Consider the following 16,653-nt stretch of genomic DNA (forward strand, 5'->3'; position numbering starts at 1 on the left):
AGCTCATTTCCGTATCTGTCAGTGTCTTCCACACTATTCCAAATCTCCTTCAAAGATGTCTGTAGTTATATTCAGAACAAAATACATACAGCCAAGCAAGGCCAACAAAGTGGAGCAAAGAGGCTCCCTTAAAAAATAGTGTGGGCGGATCACGAGGTCAGGAGATCGAGACTATCCTGGCTAATACGGTGAAACCCCGTCTCTACTAAAAATACAAAAAATCAGCCAGGCGTGGTGGCGGGCGCCTGTAGTCCCAGCTACTGGGGAGGCTGCGGCAGGAGAATGGCGTGAACCTGGGAGGCGGAGCTTGCAGTGAGCCAAAATTGTGCCACTGAACTCCAGCCTGGGGGACAGAGTGAGACTCCGTCTCAAAAAATAAATAAATAAATAAAATAAAAATAAAAATTGTGGTACTATCTCACCAACACAGCCAACAGAGAATTCCTGCAACCACTAGCATGTCAACAGGCTCTATTTTCAGACACTCTGTTATTTTATTAAATATGGAGAGAACACTTGTATTCTCATTTCTACACAATCTTCTCAAACTGATTTAAATGATCAATGAGCCACATTTCCAAAATCTTGAGCTAATGCAAAAGGCCTGGATCATGGACCTCCTCTGTCTTCTACCCAATCGCCTGCTCCAGCAGAGTGAAGGGAGCAGGCTAAACAGCACACTTTTTTTTTTTCTGTAAGTTGTTGCAAGGTGCTGGGTTCAATTGTTGGTTTCTTTGCTTGGTTATTTTGTGTTTGCTTGTATGTTTGCTTTTGAGATTGCAAGAGAAAAGAAACCAAGGGGAGGTCACGGTGAAGGGGAAGGCCAAGAGCATGACCCCACCTCAACCAGGACCTCATGCATCGAGAGGAGATTATACCCTTGTCGTCTTCCAAAACCCAAAATGCTTTGCAGCCACAATGTTTTCATGCAAATCTCTACTTAATTTCACAGCACTTTCGAACTCTGGGAAGTCGTATATTTTGTTAGGTAATCGTAAGTGTCGTGATAAAATAGGATCACTTAAGGATGAATAATAAACACACCTTACACTTTTTTGCACCGGCCACTAGCCATTTACATCTAGTTAAAAATCTCTTATCTCTAGTTTATGATTGTCAGTATTTCTTTTGAAACTGTTACTGTGCACTTACTACTTTATATTTGTAGTGATTTGTATTTACAGTAATTTATACCAATGTTATGATGAAATTACTGAAAAGACGATAAGGTGCCAGGCATTTTCTTTGCAGGTGAGAGAAGTTCCAGTAATGTAATTAGAAACTGAAGCCACAACCACGTAATTTTAGATTTGTTCTCAAAGTTCTTCTTGAAATAATGGTAGGAAAGTAGCTGATGATTGTACAAATGGTATTTCCCTCAACACCAGTACTGACTTAAGAGTTTCCAGCACAGGAGAGGCACGTTATACAGAATAAGATGTTAGCTAAAAAAGAAAAGGGGAGTGTTTTTATATGAACATGATGACATTTGTCTACTCCTGCTAGTCCTTTGTCTATTTCAAGTTCACCCGAATGAATGAAAAGTCCGTAAAAGTTCAAAAAATTCTAAATCCAGCTTTTTATTGATATAAAGTGAATTCTTAACCAAAAGTAAAACATGCGCTTTCTAGCAATCATGATTGGCCTGATTCATGGAATATCAAAAAGAACTAATCCGTAAAGAAAATTTAACTATTGCATTTCTGGACTAATAATGATCGCTATCTGTTGGTGATCTGAGCAACTGGTTTTCAAAAACTGGCTAAAAATACAGTGTTTCACACACTTAGATTTACTGTTTGGTCTGAGCTTTACTTTAGAAATATTTTCTGAAGTTATTATATTGCATATTTATGAACTGTAGTCAATTCCGGATATAGAAATAATTTTGTGAGCAATATCATTACATTTCTGGCCTCTAGTACTGAATTTATTTTTTAACCAAAGCTCTGCCCTAATTTGCCCTTGACTGGTACTTGCAGAGAAGCCGACAGGGCTGTAGAAACCCATTACTTCTTAATTTTGTGTATGCATGCACGGCATTCTACGAGCCTTCCTCTGGTTCCAAGTACAGATGAAGAAATCAAAACAAAAGGCTGCTCCCGTGGCTTCTGAAACATGTTGGTTACCCGTCACCTCTGTCAGGTGGGCTTTCCACCTTTTTGGTCATTTGCTTGCAGTGCCTTCTGAGAGTTCAGTTTATTTTCAGAAAAGCGCTGAATTGGTGTGCTACGAAACAATGTCACCTGACCTCCGGAGAGCAAATTTCAATGCCAGTCAAATCCTGCAGCTTCTAGTGTATGCGATCAGAGCACTCAATAAGAAAGAAATTCAGCTAAAGAGGTTTTGAACGGAATGACACTCTCTGGTTGAATTTCACGGAAAATTGCTGAATGATGATGGCACAGAATTTCGTTCTCTAAGAAGGTCACTGTCTCATCACGATTTACGTTGATTCCTTTGAGCAACACAGCTTATCATGTAACACACGGGAAAATAATGAATCAGAGTTAAGGTGAGGGGTAGGCTTTTCTTTTCTTTAGAATAAAAATTAAAATACTTTATGATTCATGGTATACTGTGTGAGGTTGAAGAAAGTCACCCAAAACCAAAGAACTAAGCAAAAGTCTGATGTCACAGCCTGTCCCCCGACACCTGCTTTATTTCTTTCTTTAGCAAGGTTCCTTCAGATTGTGAAATAATCACATTTGTCTTTGATTGGTAAACATTTATTCTCTTGGCACCTGTTGTCACTTTTAGATCCCTCAAGAACAGAAAAGAAAGAGAGCAAGTGTCCAACCCCCGGGTGTGATGGAACCGGCCACGTAACTGGGCTGTACCCACATCACCGCAGCCTGTCCGGATGCCCGCACAAAGATAGGGTCCCTCCAGAAAGTAAGTCCACATCTCACTGCTTCCCTTGGGGATACAAACACCCATGACTCTGTCTCTGTCATCCCTCTTACCTGACGTCATCTCCATCGTACGGCTCGGTGCGACCTGACTTAACTAGGCCCCTACTTGATGGGCAACTGATCCAGGATTCGTGGGTGTGCCAGTGGCACAGCCCCAGGAGAGTGGTGCACCATGAAGCCCACCACCCCTCACAAAGCTCCTGCACAGGCCTGGGTTCTCGTCCCGAGTTCAGCTCTGACCTGCTTTGTGGTCCTGGCAGGTTGCTTCCGGGCATCTTTTCTCATAATTGCAGAATTGAATCTGATGGTCTCTAAGACGTCCCTTCCACTATGAAACTGCCAGGAATCCCAGAGGAGAGAGGCCTTGAGACAGACATTTCTTGCCCAAATATCTGAATTTCTGTACATCATCCAAATGCATATTTAGATCTGAAGTTTTATTGCATTTCACCTGTAAAGTCTGTCTCATGTCATAGTTGTCTCAACATTTCAACACTATAGGTTCTTCAATAAGGAAGGAGGTTGAAATCAGATGGGTTTTGATCTTAAGCATTCTTTTTAATTAGGTTCTGATCGTGTGGGATAAATCCATGAATATAACTAAATTTTTTTAGAATTGAAATGATATACATCTTTTTTTGTTTATCCTTTCAGCACATAAAGTATGCCAATAAATTAAATACTGCAGCTAGAATTGACGGTTCAGGGAAAAGGCACATTCTCAGAAATTAGTGTATGAGTTTAAGGTTCTGGTTTTGAGTCTATGGCATGGGAAGAGTTTCCCTTACTGTCTAAGACAAGTTTCTAGTGGGGGACGTGTCATAACATGGCTTGAGAGGTGACAAGATGACCAGTTAATTACTTCAAGGCCCTTTTGAAAAATGGGTAACTTTGAGATACTTGAGAGCAAAACCTGTCAGCACAAAGAAACGATCTCAGGAGCATTTGGGTCTTAGGAAGTGTTTGCTGAACGTTTTACAGTGAAAGATCTTTAGATGCGATTATGGCTCCAGGTTTTCAAATGGCTCCTCAAAATAGCAAACCTGTGTTTTTTGTAACCATCTTGTGAACAAGCCTGAAGAGCCGTAAAAATAAACAAATCAGAGCAAGTGGCTCCAATCCCGTGTGTTACATGAGCAGGAAGACAGCATGGTTTGACAACAGCTTCCATGTACCCAGCACACACTTGGTGCCAGGGCGCAGCTCGCACACAGCAAACACGAGTTCACCCAATCCCCAATCAACACTGTAGGGCAGCACCCGCCCTTTCATTCGGATGAGGAAGATGAGAGTCAGAGACTCTGGCACCCTCTCTTTCCAGAGGTTAGCCAATACCTGGCAAATTGAGGATGTGCGACATCTTGTTAAACAAATCTGAGCAGGTACTAACTTGCTCAAGTAAGCTCCAGGCTAAGATGTAAATCCGTATCTGTCTGACCTCCAAACCTCTCTGTCTCCTCTGAAACCTGGGTTTGGTGTTCCGGTTTCCATTTGAACGCATGATGTGACACCCAACACTTTGCAGCTCTCTATACCTCATCTTCCTCATCTGTAAAGTGAGGCAGGAGGACGAAGCTCTTGCGTTCTAAGAAGAAAGAGTTTCTTTATGTGTTTTTAAGACCTACATATTCACCTTCAAGGTAGATTGTCAGCTCGTTTTTATGGATGGGAAATTCTTCTGACTCCCTGTTTTCACAGTACAGGCCTAAATGAAGTGGGAGTGTGGACTGGCAAGGTGCCCATCACACCGGCTGCAGGTGCCTCCCAGGGCCAGATCGCTCTCGGAGGCAGGGAGACTCAGCTCTGCCACGGGCAGCACAGGTGCATGCCAGACAATACAGAGGAGGCTTCTCAGCCTTTGCTCCTGTGCAATTCTTTGTAACACCACAAGCATTTACTAAAATGATTAGAGAATTCCATCCATAGAAGGCTTTTAATTTAATTTTATTTTTTTCTGGGCTAGTTTCCCCTAATCATCATTTCTGTCCAACTAAATTCCATAAAGAAACCAGCAGCACACTGTGTCAGGACCACCGAGGACACGCCATTGCCCGAGACACCGTACTGGCCCTCAGAGAGCTCCCAGCCCGGCTGAGAGAAGGGCATGGGCATGAGGCTGGGGCTCTGCATGATGCCGGGGCTCTGCACAGTGGGGACTCCACAGCATGGTCTAGGCAGGAGGGAGAACCACTCCCAGAGTCCCCAAGGCTGCCCTGAGGTGATGCTCCAGCTGTCCTGTGTGAGAGGTGAGGAACCCACAGCATTTTCTAAAGGCTGTTGTAAAAGTCCACACAAGAGATCAGGGCATGGAAAAGACAATGGTAGTAGGAATAAAAATGCTGGGACAGATTCACAAAACATCCGGAGATAGGCAGGCAGGCTGTGGAGGACAGCACACATGAGGACTAAGAGAAGAGGGGAGACCGAGAGGAAGCCAAGGATTGTGGCCTTGGTGAACTTAAGGACGCCAGGGCCGATAATCCGTACAGAAAGCTGAGCAGTAGGGCCACATTTGGTGGAGAAACTGGGACTTGTATTCTTTCCACTTGAGTTGGAGAGGCTGCATGATATTCCATAGGATTTGGGGAGGTGGCTCTGGAGGCCTGGGGAGGTCAGGTGGAGAGGTGGCTACCTGGATACCATCCTTGGAGCAGCATTCATGGAAACTGAGAATGGAATTGCTTAGGGAGGAGACATAAGGCGGGAATGAAGGAGGGCTCATAAATGGGAAGTTTGGCCATGAATGTATGGTAAGATGAAGCACAGAAACAGGAGCAGGTGGAGGAAAATCAGAAACAGAAAACCAGGAGAGGAAGGTGTTTCTGATAAAGCCCCATGTAGGAAGGCAACACCCGGGGTGCCACAGAGGTCCAAGAGGAAGAACTAGGGGGGTCACAGGGTGTTTTTGTTTTTGTTTTTTGTTTTTTTTGTGTGTGTGTTTTAGACGGAGTCTCACTGTGTCGCCTAGGCTAGAGTACAATAGCGCAATCTCGGCTTACTGCAGCCTCCGCCTCCAGGGTTCAAGTGATTCTCCTGCCTCAGCCTCCTGAGTAGCAGGGATTACAGGTGCATGCCAACATGGCTGGCTAATTTTTGCATTTTTAGTAGAGACGGGGTTCCACCACATTGGTCAGGCTGGTCTCGAACTCCTGACCTGGTGATCCACCCGCCTCAGCCTCCCTAAGTGCTGGGATTACAGGCGTGAGCCACTGCGCCCAGCAGGGTTTCTTGAGTAAAAGCCTCTTGTTGACCCCAAGAGACGGATGTGAGAAGAGGAGAGAGGCATAGGAGCTGCACATGCTGCAGAAGTTGTGATTGAGATGGATGAAGTAGCAGCAGAGTGTGGACCAAGGATTGCAAGCGCAGTCCACCTCAGGACGATTCAGGGGCGAGGCTGGGAGTGTGCACCTCCACGCAGCAGGAGACAGGGGTAAGGTCCATTTGCCATGGGGACCTCAGGTCAGAGTGACCCATGTGCGCCATCCCCAGGGAAAACTGTGTGTGAAAAGTTTACCATAAAAGGAAAGGAAAGGTGCAGGTGCACGTCAGAGGAAAGTTGTGTGAAGGAAAGCATTTGTGTGCTGTTGTCACATGGTGGTGGACAAATAGTAAAGAAGAAAGAATGAATGAAGTAGGTAGATGGATGTCCTGCAGGAAGGAGGACCGCACACGTGCTTCCTGGAGAGGCCTCCCTGAAAGGGAGGAGCAGCACTTCTTCCTCTGGGATAGGCGAGGAAGAGGGCAGGGAACTGTGCTTGGATTCTCTCAGAAAGGAGCCCTCCTGTGACCCCCTCCAGCCGGGTCCCAGCACAAGATGAGCCAAAGGTGGGCTCACTTTGATCACTCATTTTTCTGACGGCACTTACTAGGCACCGACCACATCCAGGACAAGCCAGGAACTGTGGGAGTGATAAAGCTAACACCAAAGCAGAGTCTTTGGAAAGGACTGCCCAGCAGGAAGAAGACAGGGTGTGGACTCAGATAACAGCAGCACCGTGTGGACGTGGGATTCAGTGCCCAGCAGACTGCAGGGGAAAGAGAGACGTTGTTCTAGAGAAGGAGGAAAAGTGTAGAAAATACAATTACGTAACTAGGGTAGGCAGATCTGTTTTGAATAGACCTTCCATGTTCACCTGGCCTCAGGTAAACCTTGCTGGCAGGGAAAGCCGCCACCCCATTGCCCTGGAGTTTGGAGACAGCAGGCTCAGAGGAGCAGAGCATCATGCAGACAGGGTCTGTGTGGGGGTCCCTTCGTCCCTGCTAACCTTGCCCCAGAACCCAGAGTAGTGGAGTGTTCACGAAGGACCAGAAAAGAAGGAAGACACAAATAAGTCAGGTCTAACACCACCGCTGGGAAAATGCAAGCAGCTCCCCGCAGCCAGCTGGCCAGTAGCACCCTTGCACCACAAGAGGAGTCCGTGCGGCCTCTCCCGCTTATTCATTTCACAGGGCAAAAACACAGAACGCTTACTATTCTAGCTCATTCTATTTAAAGAATAATAAAGCACTAGGTTCCTAAAGGAAGCGTGATTCTTTAATTCATTTTATTTAAAATTAAGGTTTGTGGTTCTGTATTCATCTACCCACCACACATTCATAATGCTGTGTGTTTCCAAAGCACAGGGGTGTTTTTAAAATCCGCAGCCTCTGAGTTGTTCTATGGCTAATCAACACTCTGTGCTTATGCATGGGTAATGTCTGTGAGGCCCTGGCTCTCCTAACCCATCAGGAAAGAGTCAGTTCTGTGTTCTCTGAACTCCCAGGCCCCCGGGTCCAGCACCCCTGCTGTGTGAGGCCCTTAGCGTAAGGTCCGGTCAACCTTCTTTCTCCTCCCACGTGTGTTTTCCTGACCATGCCCATCACAAACGTTTGTAGGACTGTCTGTCATGAGCGACTTGGCCTTTGTTAAATGACTGCATTTTCATGTGTCCTGACTGTGCCTCTGTTTTAACGCTGGCTGTTCTCTTTGCCTCTCCCTGTCAAGTCCTTGCCATGCATGAAAGTGTCCTCAAGTGCCCCACTCCGGGCTGCACGGGGCGCGGGCATGTCAACAGCAACAGGAACTCCCACAGAAGGTAAGCCACGCGTGCGGCACTGGTGTGGGAGGGAGTGCCGGCTGCCCTCCATGCCTCCTTCTTCCCGGGGAGGCGGACTGTGCTCCACCACATAGTGCTCCCTATGGTGCTCCCCACATACAGGCACCTGCTCCACATGGTGCTCCCCATAGCGCTCCCCAAGTGCAGGCACCCACGTGCAGCACTGGTGTGGGAGGGAGCGCCGGCTGCCTTCCATGCCTCCTCCTTCCCGGGGAGGCAGACTGTGCTCCATACGGTGCTCCCCATGGTGCTCCCCAAGTACAGCACCTCCACGTAACGCGCAGGAGTGGCAAGCACTCCATGCCCTTGTGGTGCAAACTGGATGGTTTTAGTTGCCCCACCCACTTTATGGTAGCAGGGTATAGTATCAGGAGTGGAAACCATGACCATTTACAATGGCTGGAAGGAAGGAGGCCAAGCCTTTGCTGTCCTCCAGGGTGAAGACAGGGCTGTCCTAGTGCTCATTGGACAGGACATGGCCTGGAATGCAGCAAGCCTATACAGTATGTAGCTTGGCTTGGCTGCCCTTGGAATTCTGCGGAAACCCCAGATCACAAGTACCGATGTCTTCAGAAAACTTACAGATGTTTAGCAGACTGGGTGGGGGTCTGTGGGAGGCTGGGGTGCTGGAGAAATAGACTCTGGACTCCCGCTAACAAATGTACTCGAAATCACTCTTTTGTTTGTGAAAGATTTCAGTTCTCTTTTCCTGTTCTGTTCAGACTTGATAAGAACTACTCAGCTGCCCATAATATTCCGTTCTTATCTGATAACTTTTTATTTCCAGAGGCCGAAAAGTGATTCTTTTAAAGTTTGTCTGACAGTCTGTGGTTTTATGAATTCACATAAAATTATATCTAAAAGAAGGAAACTACTATAAGCTTCACTCTAATTTTTGTTTGTCTGACTGGCAAAGCTGGTTCTTTGTGTTAAATTTATAACGAAACAAATGACCACTGTGCCCTCCAGAGACATTCAGGTGTTTAATCTACAGAAGCAGGAAATGATCAACAGGTTGGAGAGGTGTGGGCTGTGTGCTGTTCAATGCGGCATCCGCAGTGTCAGGGCCTCCGTCAAACCCCAGCACGGGCGTGTTTTTGGGGTGTGACATATATATGGGGGAGTGTCTGTGCATATGAGCAGATATGCATGGAGACACCCACAGAGCAGGCACAGTGATTTCACATAAAGTGAGCCTGCACACAAAAGAGCCCAGCTGCTGTCTCCTCCATCTAGACGAAGCCCGAACTATTTGCCTCCACAGAACATTTTATTGCAGTCCTAGAAATCATTCTGCTTTCCTCTCCACTTTCATTTCCCTGCTTGTGGAGAACACCAAAGGGCCAAAGTCAGACAGGCCCCCCAGAGGCCACAGTCAATAGCATTTAGGAAATCAGCTTGGAGCTCCATCTTCTGGTAACAGTCAGTTCATTGCCATTCAGGGGCTTAAAAACTCATCCTACCCAAGCTGTTAATTCTTCATCTCCAGAAATGGTGAGCTCTCCAGAACGGAATCTGTCTACAGTTTTCACCAGCTGTGTCCTCCTGAATGCATGGAGCTGGGACGCTCTCACTGGGAAGGACTGAGTACACCTCACACAGCACTGCCGCCAGCATTCTCTGCTGGAGACAAGCAGAAAGCATGCACCTAGAAACATGACTACCTCCCCTCTCCCAGTCCACCCATCAGGATTGCCCATGCCAGGCTTGGGAAACCACCCCTCCCAGCTCCACCTGCATCAGGGTCCTGGTGTTAAGGGAGGATTGGTGTCCTGTGAAGGCGTTCAAGGCGGGACCATTCAACCCGCTTTCTGTGATTGCAGCCTCTCCGGATGCCCGATCGCTGCAGCAGAGAAACTGGCCAAGGCACAGGAAAAGCACCAGAGCTGTGATGTGTCCAAGTCCAGCCAGGCCTCGGACCGCGTGCTCAGGTACCCAGCAGGAGTGCGCCGTCCGTCCGTGAGCTCTATCCACAGTCCACCCCACACCTCGGAGCCCTGGGGACACCTGCTCAGGGCATGTCCTTATAGCAGCAGGGACTGGGACGGGAGGGCGGGGCTGTGCTGGAAGCCGGGGCTGGAACGCCTCACTCCAGGCCAGGCTGTGTGAGGGCAAGGGTGTCATTTTCCCCCTGGTGTCTGTGGACTCATTGGGACGACTTAAATGAGAGAGTTGGAGGAAATCGTTTCTGATTTTGTTTCTGGACCTGGTATTTCATGAGTCTGAGTGCTAGATTAAAGGGAAGCTTTGAAAATTAATGAGATGCCCAAGGTAATTTTCTCATAATTTGGAGGAGAGGGCCTTGCACCAACCTGCAGGCGGATGCTGATGTTTCTGACAATGCTAGGGGTGTGAGCACCCCACGCATGCGTGTGGAAGCTCTCGCGTGCAAAGCCGGCAGAGCTCCCTCCTGTTACACCCGACACCCTGCGATGTAGGTGGGGGTAGGTATTGTCACCGCCGTTTGGCAAGTGAGAAAACCCAGAGTGCAGAGAGGTTAAAAGACCCGAATGTTACCGTGGGTCAATCAGTGTTACAGTGTTACAGATCGTCCACCTGAAACCACTGTTTTCTTTAAGTTTGGGGAGGACAAGCTCCCCATGCACACAGCCCTGCTATACATCCTTCATTCTTACATGTTGCTTCACATTCTCATCCACGTGAAAACTATGACAATTGCCACATATCCTGCCTTCTCACACAACATCACTGCAGAAACACGCATCTTTGTCTCTATGTAATCATCCTAATTATCATCTTCACAGGTACGTATATTCTACTGTTCAGACGTACCCCCCCGCCCAGTGCCAAAACTAGGTTCTAGCTTTGAGGCATTCGGGCTGTTTCCCGCTTTTACTATTAAAGAGAGGGCAATAATAAACATTTCTTTCATGTATACAGCACTTTGCCTCCGTTACTCCTTTGGCTACTCAGAAGGCGGAGGTGGGAGGATTGCTTTGAGCCCAGGAGGTCAAGGCTGCAGTGAGCTGTGATTTCACCACTGTACTCTAGCCTAGATGACAGAGCAAGACCCTGTCTAAAAAAAATAAAAAAGTAAATTATTTCTTTAGGATAAATATCTTGGAGCAAATCACTAGGCAAACAATATAAATATCCTTTTTGTTCTTGAGTATTATTTCATAACATCCCAAGAAGCTTCTAACATAGTCATTAAACTCCCTTCCTCCCTAAATAGAAAAGTTAAAATCTTTATAGAAAATTATAAATATTTAAGCAAAAATAAGAAAACAAAACCATCTACGACTCTACTATCAAGAGAGAACTCCTCAGTAAATTGTGGCACAGAGTTTTCTGCATTTGGGGGTCCCGGCCTGAAGTGCCCCCAGAGCACCCATCTCAGGGAGCCGCCCCTTCAGGGAAATGCACCCATCTTCCCTATGGCAAGACCAAACGCTGAACAAGTCATAGGCCACCCTCCCTCTCCCCACCAGCCCACAGCTAATTATTGGCAGCATGAAAACCACCCCCACCCACCCAATAAAACAGACCAACCTGCCGGGCGTAGTGGCTCAAGCCTGTAATCCCAGCACTTTGGGAGGCCGAGACGGGAGGATCATGAGGTCAGGAGATCGAGGCCATCCTGGCTAACACGGTGAAACCCCGTCTCTACTAAAAAATACAAAAAACTAGCCGGGCGAGGTGGCGGACGCCTATAGTCCCAGCCACTCGGGAGGCTGAGGCAGGAGAATGGCGTGAACCCGGGAGGCGGAGCTTGCAGTGAGCTGAGATCCGGCCACTGCACTCCAGCCCGGGCGACAGAGCGAGACTCCGTCTCAAAAAAAAAAAAAAAAAAAAGCAGACCAACCCGCGGGTCTGTGTAATCCAAGGAGGGATCATTATTAGTCAAAGGAGAATTTGAAAGTTGGTAGGGAGATATTTCTTGCTGAGGGCTTTCATTAATTTTCTTCAGCCTACCTTGGCCAGACCCCTGAGAATCTGGAAGAACTCTAGTACCTGGCCATTCTTGGAGTCACCAGGTGACTGCACTGCCCACCTACGGGCTGCTCTGCTCCTGGGGGCCGCAGTGGCCACCTATGGGCTGCTCTGCTCCCGGGGGCCAGCACGGAGTGAGGATCTCAGGGAGAAGCTCACAGCAGCTGGAGACCGACGAGGCATGCATGTAATTGTGAATACCACCTTGTCCAAACAGCCTCCACTCTGATGTTTGCCTGCTCACCTTTGGATGCTGAGTTTCTTTTCCTGAAATGCTTTCTAACCACCCCCCAACCCCCACCCCGCGGATTTTAAACTTAAAAATCAACCCATTCTGTAAAACTGACTTCAAACATCCCTTTCTCCATTCAAACATAACTGAATTCCATAGCCTGGAGTGTTCTCTCTTCTCCGGAATTCTCATAGCATTTGAACCCTTGAAATATGATCACATCACCCATGGTCTTTTGTTTTTTTTTTTTAATTAAAAAAAAATTTTAGAGACAGGGTTTCACTATGTTGCCCAGGCTGGAATACAGTGGCACAATTATGGCTCACTGCAGCCTTGATGTCCTGGGCTCAAGCGATCCTCCCCATTCAGCCTCCTGAGTAGCTGAGATAATAGGCACACACCACCATGCCTGGCTAATTTTTTTTTAATTTTATTTTTATTTTTTTTGTTTTTTGGAGAGATAGGGTCTCCCTATATTGCTCTGGTAAGTCTCAAACTCCTGGGCTTAAGTGATCCTCCTGGCTCCGCCTCTCAAAAGTGTTAGGATTTCAGGCATGAGCCACCATGCCTGGCCTGCCCCAGCATCTTTTAAAGCAAGGCCTGAAGATTTATTCATTTATGCACCATCATATTATCTGGGAAAATGTCTCAAGAACAATGGACAATTATTACATGATTTTATTGATTTGACAAGAAGTAAATCGGCTAAATTAATGAAATCACAATAAATGTATTGGTGATTTGGTAAATAAATTGGATATTTAACCAATATCCAATTTACATATATATAATTGGATATATATCCAATACTGTTATAAAAGTATAGATATGGCTATCAAACAGTCTAAACTCTGACTTTCTTTTCTTAAAAAATCCAGTTATCAAAACTTTGTAACTGCATCAAAACCAATATAAATTTATGAAATAATCAGAGTAAAGAGAGATTATCTACATGGGTGCCTATTAAGTCAGAATTTATAACAGCAACAAAATCAAAAAGTTGGAAAATAGTTAAATAGTACAATATTCATTGATTTCAATATCACTCTGCTATTAAGAACTGTTTTTAAAGCCTGAGAAACAAAAAGGAAAATTAAATATCATGTAAAATGGAAACATAAAATATGTAAAAGTGTAAGATTCTAACGATTTAAGTAAATATAAAATGCATGAAGTCAATCATAAAAAATACACCAAAACCTTAAAAGTTTTTGTCTCTTGAAGATCTACAGGCAATTTTTTTAAAAAATAGCTTTTGTGTCTTCTAAATATTTTTTCAGTGAATCATAAAAAAGCAAAACATAATCATGAAAATAATTAAAAAGCAAGACAATAGTTTTAAACCTGTTTTCTGTAAGGCAAGTATAGATGATCTTGGTGTGCCTGTGTACATCGTCTTTAGAAAGAGAGCGAGGACTCGAGAGAAAATATATTTATGCAGACACACAAAAATACTTGTGGAAAATAAGTTAGGAAAGGAACAGATCAAAACCCCTCAGGTTTCCATCCCCAGGGAGAACAAACAGAATACTGTCTGCACGTCTGTTGCCAAAGAGTTTCCTTCCTAAACAGCACACATTTGTACCTGCTGATATCATGCTTTCATACATCTGCTAAAATTTCACATTCATGCTAGAGGTACAGGCAGTATTTGCAGATCTTACTGATACTAGTAATCAAGAAATAGGATCTTACTCAAACATTACTGTCTTCCTCCAGGTGTGGTGGCTCACGCCTCTAATCCCAGCACTTCAAGAGGCTGAGGCGGGTGGATCACCTAAGGTCAGGAGTTGGAGACCAGCCTGGCCAACATGGTGAAACCCTGTCTCCACTAAAAATAGAAAAATTAGCTAGGCATGGTGGCAGGACCTTGTAATCCCAACTACTTGGGAGTCTGAGGCAGGAGAATCACTTGAACCCGGGAGGTGGAGGTTGCATTGAACCAAGACAGTACCATTGCACTCCAACCTGGCAACAGAGTGAAACTACGTCTAAAAAAAATGACTGTCCTTCCTAAGCTGACTATGAACCTCACACTAATGCATGAATTCACCACCTTTTGTTTTTCCTGCTTGGTTGGGTCTTTAGTTGGAATACATTTTATATAGTTTAGAATGACAAAAATTCAACAGGAAACTCTCTGCCTTTAAAATTCACTGTTTTGTTAGCTTTACAGTGTGTAAAATGATGCTGATGTGAAAAGGTCTCTATTTTTTTGAAAATGGATCACTTGATGCCAAGGGTTCAAGACCAGCCTGACCAACTTGGCAAAACCCTGTCTCTACTAAAAATACAAAAATTATCCAGGCGTGGTGGCTCATGATATAATCCCAGCTGCCTGGGAGGCTGAGGCAGGATAATCACTTGAGAAAAATACAAAGATGGCAGATGAGACTGTAGGATGTTATGATTAAGAATGCATCTATGGCCGGGCGCAGTGGCTCATGCCTAGAATCCCAGGACTTTGGGGGCCTACGTGGGTGAATAACTTGAGGTCAGGAGTTTGAAACCCGCCTGGCCAACATGGTGAAACCCCATCTCCACTGAAAATACAAAAATATTAGCTGCACGTGGTGGTGATGCACGCATGTAGTCCCAGCTACTCAGGAGGCTGAGGCAGGAGAATCGCTTGAACCCAGGAGGCAGAGGTTGCAGTGAGCTGAGATCACGCCACTGCATTCCAGCCCAGGCCACAAGACTCAGACTATCTCAATTAAAAAAAAAAAAAAAAAAAAAAGAACATGTCTGTATCTGAGCAGTTCTTCAGTGTCCATTCCATGAAGCCTTGAGCCCAGTGAGACTGAGGAGCTGTCAGTGGGGAGGACAGAATGCAGGACCCTTAATGCACTGTGGGACCCTGCATGGTTGTGTCAGAAAAAGGACATTAGTGGAAAAACTGGTCAGATCCAAATACAGCCTCTAGTTCAGGAAAGAACTCCATACTAACGTTAATCGCCTGACTTTGCTCTTGTCCTACGGTTATGAAGGTGGTCACGTTGGTGGAAGTTGGTGGCAGGGTGTAAAGAAAACCTCTGTGCAACTTTTCTGCAAGTCTAAAATCGTTTTAAGTATAAAGTCTAAAAACTCCACTTATGACCTAGACAGACGAAGAGGTGGACCTACACACACACACACGACACAATATCTATGAGTGAGCAACGACCCGGTGTCCGTCCTTTTTTATTTATTTATTTATTTATTATTATTTTTTTTGAGACAGAGTCTCGATCTGTCACCCAGGCTGTAGTGCAGTGACTCGATCTCGGCTCACTGCAAGCTCCGCCTCCTAGGTTCCTGCCATTCTCCTGCCTCAGCCTCCCCAGGAGCTGGGACTACAGGCACCCGCCACCACGCCCGGCTAATTTTTTGTAGTTTTAGTAGAGACGGGGTTTCACCGTGTTTGCCAGGATGGTCTTGATCTCTTGACCTCGTGATCCGCCCACCTCGGCCTCCCAAAGTGCTGGAATTATTGGCGTGAGCCACTGCGCCCACCTTGTCCTTCCTTTTAAATATTTTATTCCAAAGACAATAAGAAATGACTACTAGGTAAAAACATTGAATGCATATTCTAGTACTTGACAAGGTGCATTACCACCTAGCCTACCTCATTGTCCAGTTAGGTACATTTTGATCTGGTTCTGTCTCAGTCTATGTCCCTAAGAGTATTTCTTTACTTCCTCTTACTTTTTAAGCGGAATTTCTTATTGAGGCAACGTCTTTGTGTATAATTCAGCAACTCTTTGTAACCACTGCAAAGAAAATTCAGGACTGAGATTGTCCCCATCCTCATATCTCATGTCATCACCATGCCACCAGAGCTCTTACAGGAAAGAAGGAAAAGGGAACATATTTAAAGATTTTATTTCTTGTCCTTTTTTATTGCCAAAGTTGACTTTTAGGCAGTTAATCTGGTGCTATATAATTAAAACACACTTTGTCTTTTCTTCAGAAAATAAAAAAGTTGTAGTTTTAGTGAAAGGTAACCCATCTTAAAAAGTAAGATAGTCTAGTTTTACTGTGAAGCTCGTCGTGTGCAAAGCCACAGGAAAGCAAGCTGTTGTTTGTTGTCTTGTTCACTTCCAGGCCAATGTGCTTCGTGAAGCAGCTGGAGATTCCTCAGTATGGCTACAGAAACAATGTCCCCACAACGACGCCGCGTTCCAACCTGGCCAAGGAGCTTGAGAAATATTCCAAGACCTCGTTTGAATACAACAGTTACGACAGCCATACTTATGGCAAGCGAGCCATAGCTCCCAAGGTGCAAACCAGGGATATATCCCCCAAAGGATATGATGATGGTAGGAGGTGCACACTCTTATACATGAGAGACACGTTGCCATTGATGATGTTGTTGTTGTGTATATCAATGTCCTACAAATTAGTTGAGCGGTGGTGGTCACTCAATGGGTACCAAAAGAACAGGATGTTCGTAGCACAGCCCAGGAGCTGAAAGTCC

General features: G+C 45.6%; 1 protein-coding gene across 12 annotated transcripts in view; it reads left to right on the forward strand.

Moving 5' to 3' along the window:
• MYT1L (myelin transcription factor 1 like) overlaps positions 1-16,653 on the forward strand; it is a 534,097-nt gene that overhangs the window by 403,718 nt on the left and 113,726 nt on the right. For all 12 annotated transcript variants that reach the window (XM_033176677.1, XM_033176686.1, XM_033176679.1 and 9 more), the window contains 4 exons: positions 2,761-2,895; positions 7,900-7,990; positions 9,835-9,942; positions 16,281-16,495. In XM_033176677.1, coding sequence (XP_033032568.1) covers positions 2,761-2,895; positions 7,900-7,990; positions 9,835-9,942; positions 16,281-16,495 — 549 coding nt within the window. The remainder of the gene's footprint in view (positions 1-2,760; positions 2,896-7,899; positions 7,991-9,834; positions 9,943-16,280; positions 16,496-16,653) is intronic.

This window comes from Trachypithecus francoisi, unplaced genomic scaffold (genome assembly GCF_009764315.1).
Source record: "Trachypithecus francoisi isolate TF-2019V2 unplaced genomic scaffold, Tfra_2.0 Lachesis_group17, whole genome shotgun sequence".
Classification (NCBI taxonomy): domain Eukaryota; kingdom Metazoa; phylum Chordata; class Mammalia; order Primates; family Cercopithecidae; genus Trachypithecus; species Trachypithecus francoisi.